At 43.1% G+C, this 18,494-nt stretch overlaps 1 protein-coding gene across 3 annotated transcripts; it reads left to right on the plus strand.

Moving 5' to 3' along the window:
* Positions 1-7,344: 7,344 nt before the first annotated feature.
* On the plus strand, positions 7,345-16,575 carry LOC123070841 (SAP30-binding protein). 3 transcript variants are annotated; one of them, XR_006433967.1, is made up of 8 exons: positions 7,345-7,925; positions 8,021-8,078; positions 9,704-9,960; positions 11,026-11,227; positions 13,506-13,625; positions 13,737-13,837; positions 13,919-14,044; positions 16,324-16,575. XR_006433967.1 is itself a non-coding variant. In XM_044494209.1 (8 exons), exons 1-8 carry the CDS (start codon positions 7,494-7,496, stop codon positions 16,388-16,390), a joined length of 1,359 nt encoding a protein of 452 aa, XP_044350144.1. In that variant the 5' UTR covers positions 7,349-7,493; the 3' UTR covers positions 16,391-16,575. The 3 variants fall into 3 exon arrangements, 2 of the variants coding, with proteins under 2 accessions (XP_044350144.1, XP_044350146.1); XM_044494209.1 differs by having other exon boundaries at positions 7,349-7,925; positions 13,923-14,044; XM_044494211.1 differs by having other exon boundaries at positions 7,383-7,635; positions 13,923-14,044.
* The last annotated feature ends 1,919 nt before the right edge of the window (positions 16,576-18,494 follow it).

An 18,494-nucleotide genomic window follows, 5' to 3' on the forward strand; every position in this document is an offset into this window, starting at 1 on the left:
GATAATTTTTTAAAAAAGTTTCTGTAATTTGAAATTCACAAAGTTTCCATGGGCATGAACAAAGTTCAAGGCTAGCTCCCACTTTCACAATGCTCGTCCCTCTCACTTTCACTTTTCTTTTAGTGAAGTTTTAAGTTTCCCCTCTATATTTTTTTTGTTTTTAAACTTTATAAAAGCACTCAACAAAAATAAATGACTCTCTAAAACTTTCGGGTTGTCTCCCTGACAACGCTTTCTTTAAAGCCAATAAGCTAGGCATAAAGTGCTCATGTAATGGATCCACCCAGATCTCAAGGTATATCAAAGCCAATTTTAATTAACAATGATTTGGCATTTAGTATTGAGCACAAAGAAACATATATCAAGCAATGACGAAGTCTAACTCTCTTCCTATGCATCGACATGTCATACAAGAACAATTCATGAACATCAAGTAGAGGCCAATACATAGCATAAGAAGTTTCTTGCAATTTTATCGTGTTGGAAACATAAAGAGGCGCAGATGTAGTTCCTCTCTCATAATAATTGCAAGTAGGAGCAGCAATCACATGCCTATTACATTCATCAAAATCATCATGTGCAACGGTAAAATGCAACCCATCAACATAATCCTTAATAAGAGCAAACTTCTCCTATATAGTGTAGTTTGGAGAATTCAAAAAGATAATAGGACTATCATGTGTAGGTGTAATAGCAACAATTTCATTCTTAACATAAGGAACTATAGCAAGTTCATATCCATAAGCATAATTCATATTGTCATCTTGGCCGCAAGCATAACAAGCATCAAGTTCATCAAAAAGGGATATTTCAAATGAATCAACGAGATCATAGCAATTATCATAGCATTCATCCTTCGGTAAGAACGAAGGGGCATTAAATAATGTATGACTTGGAGTGTTAATCTCATTAGAAGGTAGGCACGGGTAGCTCCATTCTTCCTCCACTTGTTCTTTGCTCTCCTCATCATCTTTTTCATCCAATGAGCTCACAGTTTCATCAATTCCTTCTTCCATAGGCTCGTGCAAAATATTAGTCTCTTCTTGGACAGTGGAGACTTTCTCAATAAATACATCAATATCGGAATTGAATTTATAATTATCATAGCAATATTTAAGGATGGCAAAATTTTCAGGCCTATAAACATCATCATCAAAAGCTTCAAACTTTTCAAACAAAGATTCAATTTCATAAGCACCCTTAAAAGCAACAAGTTCTTCTATTCGTTACACATCATAATAATCATATACTCCCTCCGTACCAAAATAAGTGTCTCAAGCTTAGTACAACTTTGTACTAGAGCTAGTACAAAGTTAAGACACTTATTTTGGGACGGTGGTAGTATACCTCTAGCATAAGAAGCCAAGGTTTCATTATCATTAAATTCACATGAAAATGGAAGGTGTGGAGCATTCATCCTAGAGCAACAAGTAAAATCATATCTCAAGCATAAATCTCGAGCATACCAATGCAACATATAAATTTGATCACATAAAAGTTTCCCTTTTTGTGTCAAGCGATAATTCCTAAAATATTCATGTTGATCCAACATTACTCCCATTATATAGTTGAATGGGGTTTTCTCAAGATTATCAAAGTAGTGCATAATATCTTTTACATAACAAGCATCGAGGGTTTTAGGAGGTTCCCCATCTGCATGAGTAGCAAGTACAGCTAAATTTTTTGGTGTTTCGTGTTCCATATCCATAATTAAAGATAGAGAACAACTTAGAACAGGAAATAAAAACTACTTAGTCATAAAACAAACAAGCACACACGAGAATATTCACCCCATGCTATTGCTCCCCGGAAACGGCACCAGAAAAAGGTCTTGATAACCCACAAGTATAGGGGATCAATTGTAGCCTCTTTCGATAAGTCAGAGTGTCGAACCTAATGAGGATCTAAAGGTAGAACAAATATTCCCTCAAGTTCTATCGACCACCGATACAACTCTACGCATGCTTGATGTTTGCTTTACCTAAAACAAGTATGAAACTATTTTGCGAGAATAAAACTACGAGTACTTTGCGAGAATAAAACTAAGAATAAATTGCAAGATAATAAAAGTATATAGCTTTTGTTAACAAGAAAGTCATTTGTCCCTAGGCAATCGATAACAAGTACCGGTAATCATTCTTGTAATTTTATATGAGGGAGAGGCATGAGCTAACATACTTTCTCTAGTTGGATCGTATGCACTTATGATTGGAACTCTAGCAAGCATCCGCAACTACTAAAGATCATTAAGGTCGTGAAACCCAACCATAGCATTAAGTATCAAGTCCTCTTTACTCCCATATGTCATACCCCACCTGCTCGGGTTTAAGTTTTTGTCACTCCGCAACCCACCATAAGCGAACCATGAACATATTGCAACACCCTACAGTGGGGGCCTGTCACGTTTGCGCGAGACAGAGGGCATCGTAGGACAACACCATAAATAAAATATACAATATTCATACCAACCAAGATCATGATTAACCCATAGGACAAAACAAATCTACTCAAACATCATAGGATAACCATAGATCATTGGGAAATAATATATGGAGTTGAGCACCATGTTTAAGTAGAGATTACAACGGGGTAAAGAGGTGTTACACCGCTTCATAGAGGGGGAGAAAGTTGGTGTTGATGGTAGCAAGGTTGTTGATGTGGATCGCCGTCACGATCCTAGCCCCGGTGGCGTTTCGGCGCCACCGGGAGAGAGGGGGAGAGAGCCCCCTCCTTCTTCTTCTTCCTTGGCCTCCCCCCTAGATGGAAGGAGGGTTTCCCCTCTGGCCCATAGCCTCCATGGCGGCAGAGGGGCGGGAGCCCCTCCAAGATTGGATCTCCCTCTCTGTTCTCTTCTGTTTCGCGTTCTCCAGATCTGGCCGAAAACCATTTCTTATATTCCCGGAGATCCGTAACTCCGATTGTGTTGATCTTTTTACACGATTTTTTCCTCATATAAGCTTCCTTGCGCCTGAAATACAGCTCCAACCGACGTACGAGGTGGGCACAACCCACCACGCCACGCTTGGCTCCTCTGGCGCGCCTAGTGGGTTGTGCCCACCACGGGCCTCCGTTTGCAGTGATTCCAACTCCTAAAAATTACAAATATTCCAAAATAATTCTCCGTGGAGTTGAATCACATTTGAACTTCGTTTGACATGGATTTTATGTGATATAAAAATAGGCAACAAACAAGAGCTGGCACTGGGCACTGGATAAGTAAGTTGGTCCAAATAAATCATATAAAAAGTTGCCAAAAGTATGTAAAGGTTTAATAATATTGGCATGAAACAATAAAAAATATAGATACGACGGAGATGTATCACATCATCATGCAACTAACTTATTAGTCACATTGCCTGCAAGGCTTCATATGATGTGCATTACCGAGAGGGCCCAAATATACCTCTCCGATACTCGGAGTGACAAATCCTAATCTCTATCTATGCCAACCCAACAAACACCTTCGGAGATATCTGTAAAGCATCTTTATAATCACTCAGTTACGTTGTGACATTTGATAGCACACAAGGCATTCCTACGGTGCCCAGGAGTTGCATAATCTCATAGTCTAAGGAATATATATTTGACACGAAGAAAGCCGTAGCAATAAAACTGAACGATCATTATGCTAAGCTAACGGATGGGTCTTGTCCATCACATCATTCAACTAATGATGTGATCCCGTTTATCAAATGACAATTCATGACCATGGCTAGGAAACTTAACAATCTTTGATCAACGAGCTAGTATAGTAGAGGCATACTAGGGACATGATGTTTTGTCTATGTATTCACACATGTATCAAGTTTCCAGTCAATATAATTCTAGCATGAATAATAAACATTTATCATGAATAAGGAAATCTACAATAACAACTTTATTATTGCCTCTAGGGCATATTTCCTTCACTCTCCAACTTGCACTAGAGTCAATAATCTAGATTACATTGTAATGAATCTAACACCCATGGAGTCTTGGTGTTGATCATGTTTTGCTCGTGGAAGAGGCTTAGTCAACGGGTCTGCAACATTCAGATCCGTATGTATTTTGCAAATCTCTATGTCTCCCTCCTTGACCAAATCTCGGATGGAGTTGAAGCGTCTCTTGATGTGTTTGGTCTTTTTGTGAAATCTGGATTCCTTCACCAAGGCAATTGCTCCAGTATTATCACAAAAGATTTTCATTGGACCCGATGCACTAGGTATTACGCCTAGATCGAATATGAACTCCTTCATTCAGACTACTTCATTTGCTGCTTCCGAAGCAACTATGTACTCCGCTTCACACGTAGATCCCGCCACGAAGCTCTTCTTGGAACTGCGCCAACTGATAGCTCCACCATTCAATAAAAATATGTATCCGGGTTGTGACTTAGAGTCATCCGGATCAGTGTCAAAGCTAGTGTCGACGTAACCATTTACGATAAGCTCTTTCTCACCTCCATAAACAAGAAACATAACCCTAGTCCTTTTCAGGTACTTTAGAATGTTCTTGACCGCTATCCAGCGATCCCCTCGTGGATTACTTTGGTACCTCCCTGCTAAACTTATAGCAAGGCACACATCAGGTCTGGTCCAAAGCATAACATACATGATAGAACCTATAGCTGAAGCATAGGGAATTCCTTTCATTTTCTCTCTATCTTCTGCAGTGGTCGTGCATTGAGTCTGACTCAACTTCACACCTTGTAACACAGGCAAGAACCCTTTCTTTGACTAACCCATTTTAAACTTCTTCAAAACTTTATCAAGGTATGTGCTTTGCGAAAGTCCTATCAAGCATCTTGATCTATCTCTATAGATCTTGATGCCCAATATATAAGCAGCTTCACCGAGGTCTTTCATTGAAAAACTCTTATTCAAGTATCCTTTTATGCTATTCAGAAATTCTACATCATTTCCAATCATTAATATGTCATCCACATATAATATTAGAAATACTATAGATCTCCCACTCATTTTTTTGTAAATACAGACTTCTCCAAAAGTCTGTATAAAACCATATGCTTTGATCACCTCATCAAAGCGTATATTCCAACTCCGAGATGATTGCACTAGTCCATAACTGGATCGCTGGAGCTTGCACACTTTGTTAGCACCTTTAGGATCGACAAAACCTTCTGGTTGCATCATATACAACTCTTCTTTAAGAAATCCATTAAGGAATGCAGTTTTGACATCCATTTCCCAGATTTCATAATCATAAAATGCGGCAATTGCTAACATGATTCAGATAGACTTAAGCATCGCTACGGGTGAGAAAGTCTCATCGTAGTCAACTCCTTGAACTTGTCAAAAACCCTTCGCAACAAGTCGAGCTTTATAGACAGTAACATTACCATCAGCGTCAGTCTTCTTCTTGAAGATCCACTTATTCTCCATGGGTCGCCGATCATCGGGCAGATCCACCAAAGTCCACACTTTGTTCTCATACATGGATCCTATCTCAGATTTCATGGCCTCAAGCCATTTATCAGAATCTGGGCTCATCATAGCTTCTTCATAGTTCATAGGTTTGTCATGGTCAAGTAACATGACCTCCAGAACAGGATTACCGTACCACTCAGGTGTGAATTGTGCTCTACCAGACCTACGAGGTTCTGTAGCAACTTGATCTGTAGTTTCATGATCTTTATCATTAGCTTCCTCTCCAGTTGGTGTAGGCATCACGGGAACAGATTTCTCGGATGAGCTACTTTCCAAATTGAGAGCAGGTACAATTACCTCATCAAGTTCTTCTTTCCTCCCACTCACTTTTTTCGAGAGAAACTCCTTCTCTAGGTTCGATAAACCTTGGTTGTCACCGAGGGAAAATACTTATATCTACTGTACTCATCTTCCTTCCTCTTCAGGGAAAATCCCAACACAACTCACAAGTAGCACTAGGGCAGCTCGCCGAGATGGGCTGAGGTGTCCTCGAGACGGTACGACCACTCGGGCGAGGACAATGTGGACACCAGCGACGAGGATGGCGAAGCGAGGGCAGTGCATGGCGTGGTGGTGACGTTGATCGGGTTAGCGAGATCAGATCACATGTATTTGTGTTTTTTCCTGGAGGTAGCGATCGTTGGGTTATCTAGCAGGACATGCGGGGTGGTCTGCTGGCAGAACATTTGATGTGGACCATTGATCTGATTGGCAGATCATTAATGTAACGTGGACACTCGGATATGACTAAGTTGTTTGATCAGACGCACGTGGTTATCCTGTGTGCACTTTGTGGTGTAGTTATTGAGAAATTTAAATTTGCTCTTTAATAGTAGTGTAGATTTCTGGAGGTAGGGATCGTTTGGTTATCTAGCAGGACGTGCGGGGTAGTTTGCTGGCAGAAAATTTGATTTGAACCATTGATCGGATTGCAGATCATTGATGCAACATGGACACTTGGATATGACTAAGTTGGTTTGATCGAACACATCTAGTTATCCCGTGTGCACTTTGTGGTGTAGGCCTTGTCCGGTTTGGAGGATTTTAACAGGAAAAACATAGGAACAAGGATTCCAGGAAAAAATTACTACATATGCATTCAGTTTGTAGGAAATACATATAGGAATTTCATAGAAATACCGTTAATTTCCTGTGTTTTTGGAGGAAACTACATGGCTCATTCGGTTTGAAGAAAATCAAAACGCAGAAATTATGAGTAGTATAGGAATTTGATAGGATCACACTTGCCATCTTAAGAATTTGACATGCCTCGTTTCTACGCGCAAAATGAGCTTTGAATGGATGTGTAGTTTTCCTAAAAACACAGAAAATGAGTAGTACTCTTAGGAAATTCATGTACGCATTTCCTATAAACCGAATGTATATATAGGAAATTTTCCTTCAGAATCCTTGCTCCTATGTTTTTCCTACGAAAAATCCTCCAAACCGAATGAGACCTCAAAGCTTATTTTATGCATAGGAATGAGGCAAATCAATTCTTTAGGATGATAAGTGTCATCCTATCAAATTCTTATACTACTTTTAATTTCTACATTTTTGGTTTCCTCCAAACCGAATGATGCCGTAGAGTTGTAGTGAAGATTTACTAGATTGTTCCTGTTTGGATCCACGGGTTAGAGTTAGTTTGAGTTAGTTTAGACCCAGCTAATTCAAAAATATCCAAACAGGCTAACCCACCCAAAAGGTGCTTATTTGGGTTAGTTCTTCTCAGGACCACTAAAAAACACATTTTCTCTCGTTTTCCCCGTAGCAGATCCCTACCCACTTCCTTGAAGCTACTCGTCCTCTTCCTTCCTCCCTCTCGCATCGTCCGTGAAGTCGCCTTCCCGTATCCGTGCTTCATCTAACCCTGTTATTCAAACACCTCTTTGACTAGAATTAGTGAAGGCGGGCCCTAGAGCCGTCACCGCCTGACCATCGTCGTCTAGTATTGAACTCCCAAATTCCTCGATAACACTTTGCAATATTTCGCCTTCTTCCTCCCCGCGCCCTAGCCTTCGATCCACCCCCAAATTCGACCCTCCCTTCCACTCCCTCCTCATCGTCATGGCGTCAGACACCGAGGGCATAGCCGCGCTGTTCTCCATGTACAACGATGACGACGAAGAGGACGCCGACGAGCCCGGACCTCCTTCCCCGCCGCCGCCCGCTGCGGCAGCCTCCCCCTCCACGTCACCTCGAACCGGAGGTGAGAGCTCCAACCCTAACTCGAACCCCAACCCTTCGCCGGAGCACTCGCCCCCTCCCCTCCTCGAGGAGCAGGCCGGCCGCAAAACCCTAGCGAGCCCCCAGGTCTCGCCGGCGCTTCCGCCGCTGCCCTCGCGCCGTTCGCCCCTGCCCTTCGCGGTTTCGTCCCCCTCCCCATCTCGCCCCCCGCTGTCCGCCCCGCCGCCCGATCTACCGCGGCCGCCACGGCGCGGGTCGCTTGCTATAGTGGACTACGCGCATGACGAGATGGCAATGTCGCCTGACCAGGAGGTAGAGCTTGGGGAGTATGTCATTAGTAATCCTTGGCTGTATTCTATTGCTTTTCTAAATTAACGATGACGTTGTTACTTGCGGTTTGGTTGCAGGACGGGGAGATCATGAGTGGCATAGGCGGTTTGGGCTCGGATGCTCAGGATGCTGAGGGTAAGCATGCTGTATAATTGTGATTAATGTGCCTGGTTAGTTTGATGAAATGGTGGCACATAGAGTTTTACTTTTTCAATGTTGCCGATTGCTATGGGTGTTGGTGCTTGTGGTTATGCCTCAAGTATACATCTTATGCTATCAGAAGAACACGAATTAGAGATATGGTGAAATGTACCAGTGATGTCAGTTGGATAAGGCACACTAGAAAACATGAAACACTACTAGCTGTGGTTGGAAATCTGAATGGAGTATTATCATTTATTCATAAGACAGTAAGATGGAAATCTCTTCCTTTAGCGATGAGTCAATTAAAATAAAAAACTGTAACATTTGATTATGTTATATTTGCTTAAGTTGTTCGCTGAAGAGTCATGTTAGTACACAGCTTTTCGTGTTTTGAATGTGTAATTTCTTTTTGGGTTAGACACTTAGATGACGCACATGTGATCCAGATAGCAAATACACTTTATATTGTTTGTGGCAGAAGTCCATAAAAGCTACTGATATCTGATGTGCTATCTGCTTCAGATTTGTACCTGATATCTCATTTCATCGCTAATATTTATAATACATGGTTTCTTTCGTAATGCTCTAGTACAACTGCATATTGCATGCACGGAAATAATTCAAACATCGAAACAAGTATTTAAATCATCTAGCAGTAGTCAAATCACTGAAACTGCAAGATAATGTTAACTTGTGTCAAAATGAGATGAAATAGGTGACATGCGGCATAAATTATTCTCTAAACCGTGTAGATTTTTTCCTTGTGCCAAAATGTTTGACGTGGGAAGTTCTGAAAGTGTTTAATATTTCTATTATTCTATATACAGAATATTTGTTGACAAGTATGACCTGAAGAAGAGCAAAGGCATAGCTGGAACCATGAAAATAGAGAATGCTACAGATATTCTTATTTCCATGTGTTAGCATTTGATTATTTGGCTACTAATAACCTCTGCAACAGATTTGTAGGTTCTTTAATCTTGTCCAGAGTACATTTGCTTGCTACCTCAAACTTGGAACACTTTGGGTTTGTTTGGATTGTGACCAAATAGTACCTTATTACCATTTTTTTTTGGCTATGACCAAAATATTGGTCTTTATCTGGATGAGTGCCAACTTTTTGGCATGCAATGCTCCTTTCCCATCTATAGTTCATTTTTTTAGCCAATGTTGGCCAATTTATAGGCGAGCAAAACATGAACCAGAATTGTGATCATCAGTAAATACCAACAGATGTGCAGTAAACAAATGGGAACTCTTGATATTATGTTGGATTTCAATTCTGGTGTTGCTTGACGTACATATTTCTGTCATGCATAGAAGTGTTTTAAGTTGAACGTATTGTTCGCCTTTTGTGCAAGATCAAATCATAACAGCCTCTACACTTCTTTTCATGTGCGCTAAATTGTATGCATTCTATTTTATTTTTATTATTGGAACGCTTGATATTATGTTTGACTTCACTACTGGGTTTTCTTGACGTACATATTTCTGTCATCTATAGAAGTGTTTTCAGTTTAGTTACTGGCTCTCTTCACCTTTTTGTGGAATCATTACAACATCTACGCTTCAGATTTTATATCCAGTCTGCTTTATATTTCTATCCTATCTTGTAGGGATTCTTGAAGAAAGAATTCTCTCAGGTACTGTTAATATTCTCACCCCAAAAGTCCTATCAGAAACTTCTCAGCATTTGGATGCACCTGAGCAGAACCAAATGGGGGCAGATGTTCCAGTGGATGTAACTGGAACAGAAGCTGAAGATGCTAGGGTGGAGGAAGCTTCTGATATTTCTACCAATGTTCACAATGATGATCCATTGAGCCGTTTTCTTCCTCTGCCCGTGTCTACAAAATGTTCTACAGCATTACAGGTTATCTTTCGAGCAAATAATTATCCCCACACTATTTTCAGCATTAAAAAATTCATCATATTTCTCATGCAGAACATACAGCTCCCTTCTGGCAATGTCATTATTTGTGTAATCTGAAATGGTGAAAATAGTCTGTTGGTAGACACGCTGACAACTGTTTCATATATTTTCACCCACCCTGTGCATTTTAAAACCGAACCGAAAAACCATACCGAAAATAAACCAAACAGAACCAATTTTATGGTATTTATGGTATGAACTTTTCATACCCTTTTGAATTCTGGTTTTTATGGTATATACCGAAAAACCGAATGGTTTACTGAATAAACCGAAGTAAAAAATATGTGTATATATCTTGGGGAGAACAACCATACAAGTAGTCATTTTTTGTACATAAGCTAGATTTCATGTTAAGCGCATCCATTTTTCTTGTAACGTAGTCATACTTTTCTTCAAAAGAATGGTAAGCACATCCATAACCATCGAATCCATGCATGCATATACACTCGCATATAGTTATATACTCTTTGTATAAAAAGATATGTGTTTCGAGTCATAAATTTGCAAACTATTATATGTCATCTTCAAATTCGCGTCAACTTTGGTTTTTATGGTATATACTGAAACCATACCGAAATAATTTGGTATATACCGAAACCGAACCATATCTAAATTTCATACCGTACAAACCAAAAAACGGTATAAACTGAACCATGTAAACCGAATAAACCGAATGCACAGTGAATTTTCACACCACTTCCTGCAATACGATATTTCTGAGATACCTTTTTTTTGTACTTACCGTTTCTTTTTTCTAATGCATAAATAGATCTACAAATTGTTCAGGCAGCCTATTTGTGATTATGGTTTCTTAAACTTTTGATTATTTCTTGTGCACTCATGTGGGTCTTTTTTCATGTTAACTTTAACTTATCGTAGTATGACGGCTTTCCATGTGATACCCATACCACTTGGAATGCATGTCTACATCCTTCACACTTGTTCTTGTTTTTACATGAAAATACGGCTGTAAATAGTTACTCATGTTCCACTGTTTTCCTGCAGCAAAGGATTAACAAGTTCCTTGGATACAAAAGGTCTGGAAAGAGCTTTAATGCTGAAGTGCGTAACAGAAAGGACTACAGAAATCCTGACTTTTTGCAGCATGCTGTGCGGTATCAAGAAATTGATCAGATAGGGACCTGCTTCAGTAAAGATGTTTTCAATCCATATGGGTACGATAAAAGTGACTACTACGATGAGATAGGTATGCTATAGTCATGTTTGATCCAATATGCTATCCTTTTGGGCCACGTCTTCCGTTTTGAAAGATAATTGAACATCTGAGTGTAGCTTCCATGTTCATGTATAATACTAGTACCTATTTAGTCATGCAAATGAAGTTGAAATCAATAGAAGCTCCACTATGGCGGCCATCTGGGATGTGATTGCAAAGGAACATGCACACTGCTTTTAATTTTTGAGTGTGTGCACTTGCTTGTAAGGCATATCGAATCCCATGACCCTCCAGGTTGCCTCAAATTTCCAAGTATGCCGGGCTTGATTAGCTATTGAAGATCAAAGAAGTTGTGGACAATCATGAAGCTGTCTGGAGTGTTGTTTTTATTTTATAGTAAAATATAGAGAACCCCATGTACTTGTCGCATACGCACTACAAAGCCACAGTTTCTTTTTTTTGGGCTTGTTCTAACAATATTCACCTAGAACAGGGCCCTTGTTCTCCTGTTAATCATCATAAGTTCACACTAGAAACTAGATCAAACCCTGTATTAGTAAATAACAATCAGCTATGAATTAAAACAAGGAGGATGAATCATGGCATTTGATCAATCACCACCCAAACTCCTGCTTATAAGTCCAAAACACACCACATGCAGTCTATACCGAGCTCAAGAACTCTGCAGCTTGACCACACCAACTCGTTGCCCTTCAGTGGTGATTGCAGTGGTGCCCATCTGGTCTGTGCACCACTTTATGATCAATACCGCCTTCCCATTTCCTACTTCCCTTCCCTACCATGCGCCTCGTCCAACCACCCTCTTTGAGCCATTTCCATCATGATCTTCCTCTCCAACCTTCATCTAAGCGTCTTCTTGGAACCACCTCCCTTAACTCGTCCAGCCGCCCTCATGATTGCTGCCTTTGTCAAGCGCTTACCGTTAGGTCCACCGCCAGTGCCACCTTAAGCGCCATGCGTTTACACTCCATCTGTCCTTGCTGAGCGCAGTCACCCATCCATGTGACACCAGCAAGGAGTAAGGGTAACCTCAGTCAGCTATTTGATTGGGAGCAATTCGGCAGAGAAGGGTTCGTCTGGATGTACTCTGAGAGCATGCCCCTGCACCATGCACGTGATAGGTGCTGTTGACCTTCATCGCATGTTCGGTATGCCATTGTGGACGGTACAATCCACTCCAGTGTTGCACAAGAAATGCTATGGAAGGCTGGTGAGCCACCGGACATGGTGTTGACAAGCCGCCTGCCCAAGGCGGAGGGGCTCAGGTTCTATGGAACCGTGTTTTGAAAATTTCAGACTGAACCCCAAAACCATGGCCGTATCTCTTCTTCGCTATGCCCATCCATCCATGTCTCAAATTCAAATCCTGCAACCTTCCCATGATTGTTTTAGTTGCTTCGCAGCATCCCTGCTGGCAAGGCTGCAACTCTCTCCCTCCATTTCACTCTCTTTTTTCTCGCTAGACCCGTGCAGCGGTCAAATTGCACATAAGCTTGTCCATAGATCTCCCATGCTGTGTGGCTAACTCCTCAGCTTTTTGGTGGTTCTGTACCAACGCAAGGGCGCTGAGCTAGCCAGGGAAAAAGAACAAGCTGGTTATACAGGTCCCGGTTTGTTTAGACGTTCCTGGTGTTTGTTTAGACATTCCTGCTGAAAGTGCTGCAGCACAGCATACAAACTCAGAAGAGGCTGTCATGGCAGGTTACGAGTAGGCCAGGATCAAGCCGATTCAAGTTATGGTAGGGTCGAGAGGAGATTAGAAGTAACTCGTTGGAAAGAGTCCAAGCTGTCTTTTCCTTGAGTTTGAAGACATGCCAGTCGGCCTCGTATCTTTTGTTTCTCAAGCAATAAGAAATCCCTCTTCCTGGATGCTGCCCTCGACCTTCTGAACTCTTGTACCTTTCCCCGCTGTACCCGTCCTTCTGAACTCTCATACCTTTCCCCGCTATCCTCTTCCAGATGGGTTATACACCTAGTGGTAAGTCCTTAAGTGCATATGTTCTAGTCCTAACCCTAGGTGTTCTACTACGGCCAATCCATGCTTGTTCTTTGTTTGTTTTGTGTCTGTATTCTTTTCTAACATTTTATTTAGTTTCAGATTTGTTTCATTTTTTTTTACCAAACATCTCCCACTCACCACCTTCTATCCTGGTTGTTGGTGAACTATCCTTACAACCCGTGTGTGTGCATTTGTTGACAGTGAATCTTTCAGTTCTTTATGCTTTGGTCTTATCCAATGAAGTATAGTCCAATCACGATCTTGTATGTGCCGCCAATTTGCCTACAGAAGCTGATATGAAGCGTGAACTTGAGAGGAAGGAACAGGAGAAGAAAAGAAATCCAAGAATTGATTTTACTAGCTCTGGAATACAACCTCCAATCAATCCATCAATAGCGAAGATTTCAGGTACATTCGCATTTTTTCTTGCGAGAAAAAAGAAGTGTGCGTGCTTTATTTTGACAAACTATTACCTTCAGGCAATCTTGTATTTCTGATTCACATCTGTATGTTTTGCAGCCGCCATATCAGCAGCAGCTGTAGCTGGTGTATCGGTTCCGGCATCGGCAGATACTGTACAGAAAGAGGCTAGGCCAAACAAAAAGTCAAAATGGGATAAGGTTTCTAATTCCCTCGCTCAATGCATTTACCTTCTTTTGGAATCAACATTTTTATGACCGGCTTCTGTTTTCTGTTATTAGCTAGGTTGATGGTGATACTAAGAACCCTGCAGCTGCTAGTGGACTTGACAATCGGTCAGCAGCCGGTGGATCTGCCACACTTTTGACTTCTGAAAATGCTGGTGCTGGTGGATATGCTGCTTTTGCGTAAGTTCTCTTCTCTCCACACAATTATTTCCTTCATAATCTGTTATGGCACATGTTGTTCCTTAATAGTCATATTTTTGTTTGTCTGTTCCTGCTGATCAAAATATGCTTGCCAATCAGATTAACCAATGGAAATGTTCATAGCTGTAGCCCCGTGTGCTTTTATATGCTTGTTTTTTTCCTGATGAAATCTGCCTACTTATCCACGCTGTTGTAGCATAATTGTAATGGTACCAAGCTGAACTTGATGTTGAAATTGTTAACTTAAATTATTTAATGAACATTATTAATGCGACAATGAAGAGTTCAGCTTATTTTTTAGAGTTAATTACACAACCACAACTTTAGGTATCCCTTTTACAGTTCAGCACAATTTCTGGACCTCTTTTTTCAACAACAACAACAACAAGAACAAAGCCTTTAGTCCCAAACAAGTTGGAGTAGGCTAGAGGTGAAACCCATAAGATCTCGCGACCAACTCATGGCTCTGGCACATGGATAGCATGCTTCCACGCACCCCTGTCCATAGCTAGTTCTTTGGTGATACTCCAATCCTTCAGGTTCTCTGGACCTCTTTTTTCACAGAACCACAAATTGTAGTCTGAACTTTCATGGATGACCCAAATCAGCTGTTTTTTGGATGTTTGAGAGCAAACCTGACAAGACGAGTCCACCCGTCTGTGCTAACATGGATGGCCACATGTATAATAGAGCCCAGTTCTTTTGCCAGAATCTGGGGATTCTCCTAGAATCCGACCCCTACCCGGCTTCTCCCAGAATCTTTGAGCCCCATTTGTTTTACAATCCTATCTAGTTAGGATCTAATTAGACAGGATTGTAAAACAAATGGGGCTCAAAGATTCTGGGAGAAGCCGGGTAGGGGTCGGATTCTAGGAGAGTCCCCAGATTCTGGCAAAAGAACTGGGCCTAGAGGTGATATGGGGCCTACCTGCAAGCCTTCTCTCTTGTCTCTCCCTCCCAAGGCTGAATCCCTGTCTGCTCGATGACCTCTCTCCTTTCCTCCAACCTCAAGCTCCTTGGCGCTCCACCTCCTCTTTCTCTGATCTGTTGTCTTGTTGCCACAGACTTGTTCTCCGACGTCTGCTATGTTCGAGTCCGCCGCCCATCCACAACCATCTCCACCTCCCCAGCCTCCTTTCGACAATCATCCGAGCTTCCAGCGTGGGACTTGGAGATGGAGGACAACCTTGACCCAGCGCCACCACTTGATCTTGAGTGCGATCCCTGTCACCAGTCCCTTTGCTGCCTCCTCCGCAGGTTCAGTTTGCTGCTACAGCCGGCCACTGGCCCGATCTGATATGACGGTGGCGGCACGATTGCAACAGAGAGCAGAACGGCATGGTGGCGTGTGTCGGTAGTGGTGGCGGGTGGCCTGATTGTGAGGTGGGCTGCTCTGTGTCGTGCACATACGCATGGGAGGCACAAACCTACTCGGCGGCTCCTACTTCACTGTCTTCTGTTGCTATGCCCTGCTGCTCATGTACACTGGGGACCTAGTCTGCAGACACCACGGGGCTGTTTGGTTTGTTCCCATGTCCGCCCTGCCAAATCCTGGGCGCTGTTGGCATGCCAAAATATTGGCGAGGGATTCGGCCTCTCGCTTTTCTGCCAACGATTTGGTGCAAGAGCAGCGGGAGGGAGCTGAGGCTGGCCGGCGCACCAAAATTTTGGAGGCGATCCAAACGGCCAGCCGAAGCCTGGTCAACGACCGATGTTTTGGCTGGGCAGCTCAAGGCTCCAAACCAAACAGCCTCCACACCAACTGCTGGCACACCATCTCGCTATGTTTTTCTTCACGACTTGGCTTTGCTAGAGCCTGGATAGAAAGATGATAGGAGGAAGCAAACAAAGGGAAGAGGGAGATGAGAGGCTGGCCTGTGGTTCCCACATCCACTTCAGCATATCCCATGCGAGCGTCCACACAAAGCGCTGGCGAGTGGACCCATCATGTCATGTTTTTTTTTCAACATGGAATTGGCCGGTTTGGGTTACTTGTATAAAGATTAGTTCAGAAGTTGTGTTTTGTGAAAACAAGTCCTATAGCTGTGGTAAATTGCTAAGGGGGGCCCTGAAGTTGTGGTTTTGTGCAATTATTCAACTCTGAACATGATAACTACATGCGGATTTGTTTACTTGAACTGCATAGTTTATAAGAACGACTTGTATCAAGATAGATTGCAGCAACCTTTAATACTATCCATTTTCGTTATCTTTCTGGGCATCATGTCAAGTAACATGGTTCTCTTATTTATTTTCAGGCAACAGAAGAGAAAAGAAGCTGAAGAAAGGAGGACAAGTGATTACAAGTCAGATAGGAGATCATAGCTGTTCTATTTTGTTATTTGATTGGGAGATTTCGGATTGCATAGTTGTGTAATCATGTAATGTACAAACAAATTTTGTAGTTGCTGCAAGGGACTCCTGAAAAAAAAAATCATATGCGCCAACACGAATGCATTAAAAGAACTGGGAGCACTTTCCCCCTATAGATCAATGCTAAGCTTGTCGTAGCTGTGGTTCTTACTCTACCCTAATTGACTGTTCTGGCGTTTCTAGAGGGTGAAAGTTTATCAACATTACCGTCAAACTTCCTATCAAGTTGCTCGTGTTCTATGAGTCCAGTCAATCTCGATTCTGCTACACTGATCATTTTCACGTGACTTTTCAGGAGTCCGGTCTGGTCGCATGGATGATGCTGATGGCCATTCGGTGTGAACAATCAGTTAGATTCATCATGCATGTATGGGACCACGGATGCGTACAATGTAGCCGTCCCTTCTTACACGCGGCTACACCGTCAATCAACTGGACGGCGTATTCAAGGCCCAGCCATTTGAACGCCATTTGCCACTCGAACGGTCAGTAGCCAGCACAAGATTTGCCTAAAAGGGAAAACAAAAACAAGCAGCAGTCAGCACACAACGGAGCGGAGATCAGCCCTGAGACTGGGACTGCAACTTGGTGGCTCGTCGGTGATTGGAACCACCAACCGGCAGGGCAACCGCCGTCCCTGCCATTAGTTATTACTGCGAACAAACTTGGCGCTTGTCCTTCAATTCACCACAGTGCAGCGTGTACAACCACACCAGCCAGATCTGGCAGCGCAGTGCAGTGCAGCAGCACAGTGAAGTGAATGGGACTTCCCGTTGGCCTGGCCGCAGCAGTAAGAAATAAGTTTACTTCCTGTGGATTAGACGGACCCTTTGGCACCGCAGCAGCAATAACTCGGCTCTCCGCTCTCTGCTCTACCAGTAAAAAAAATGGAGCCTTCTCAGGCCAACTCCACCGCGCGACCCCAAACGGACGTCCGCTTTGTCCGGATTCTATCCGTTTGGGTAAGGATTTGGAGTCGTGTACTGAGATGCGGTGGCCGTGCGCCCAGCGCGCGGCCGCATCCATTTACCCCATCCTGTCCGCGTCTACTTAAAAAACTAAATGCAACGTTTCAAATGCTTCAGGCTAGCGGTCTCGGTTCATCAATGCCGGCAACAGAGCCAGCGGCCTACACGTCCATCGCCGGCATCAGCCAGCGGCCGGCAACACAGCCAGCCTTCAAAATGAATAGTTCTCCTCGTCGGCAACACAGCCAGCGGCCGGCAACACAGCCGGCCTCCAAAATGAATGTTTTCTCGCCGGCACACTACCAACGGCCGGACGGGCGGCACCCATGCCAGCCTCAAAAAGAATGGCCACGCCGATCGGACGACCTAGTTCAGGCCTTCGGCGTCGAGCATCTCCTTCTGCCTGGCCTCGAACCAGGCCCTCGTCTTGTCGCTCATCTTCGACAAGTCCACGCTCATGACCGCAAGGGTCACCTCCTTCGCTTTGGTGGCGGCATTGGTGGCCTCGATGTCGAGCTGCCTCTGCCTGGCCTTGACGTTGTCGGCCTCGATGTCGAGCTGCCTTTGCCGGGCCGCCTCCTCCATGTCGAGCTGCCTTTGCCGGGCCGCCTCCTCCATGTCGATCTTCCTCCTCTTGGCCGCCTCCTCCATCTCAAGCTTCTGTCTTTGAAGGTTTAGGTATTGCTTCATTTGCTCGTCCTTGCTTTGCCGCTTCTTCTCGTCCCTCACATCCTTTTGAGACATCATGCCATGCAAAGTCTCATGCAAGGTCATGGATGAGGCATCACATATGTCGTCCACCTTGGAGTTGGTCTTGCCCCTCGGCCTCTTCAACGCCTCGCCATCTCCACCTCCGGCGAACTTGGCCGTCTTCAGTCCTCTCTTCCTTTGTAGTTCACGGCATTGGTCCTTGAACTTAGGGCACATGTTGATGAACGTCCAACAATGCGTAAGAGTGAATGGCTTGTCATTGTGCCGGGCCTTGAATACCTTCAAAGATTGGAATGCCTACACCACATGATCAACAACAAGTGAACATGCAAATATATACACGGCCGAAGTCTCATGGCCGTAGCAAGGAAAGGGCT

This window comes from Triticum aestivum, chromosome 3B (assembly GCF_018294505.1).
Source record: "Triticum aestivum cultivar Chinese Spring chromosome 3B, IWGSC CS RefSeq v2.1, whole genome shotgun sequence".
In the NCBI taxonomy this organism is placed as follows: Eukaryota; Viridiplantae; Streptophyta; class Magnoliopsida; order Poales; family Poaceae; genus Triticum; species Triticum aestivum.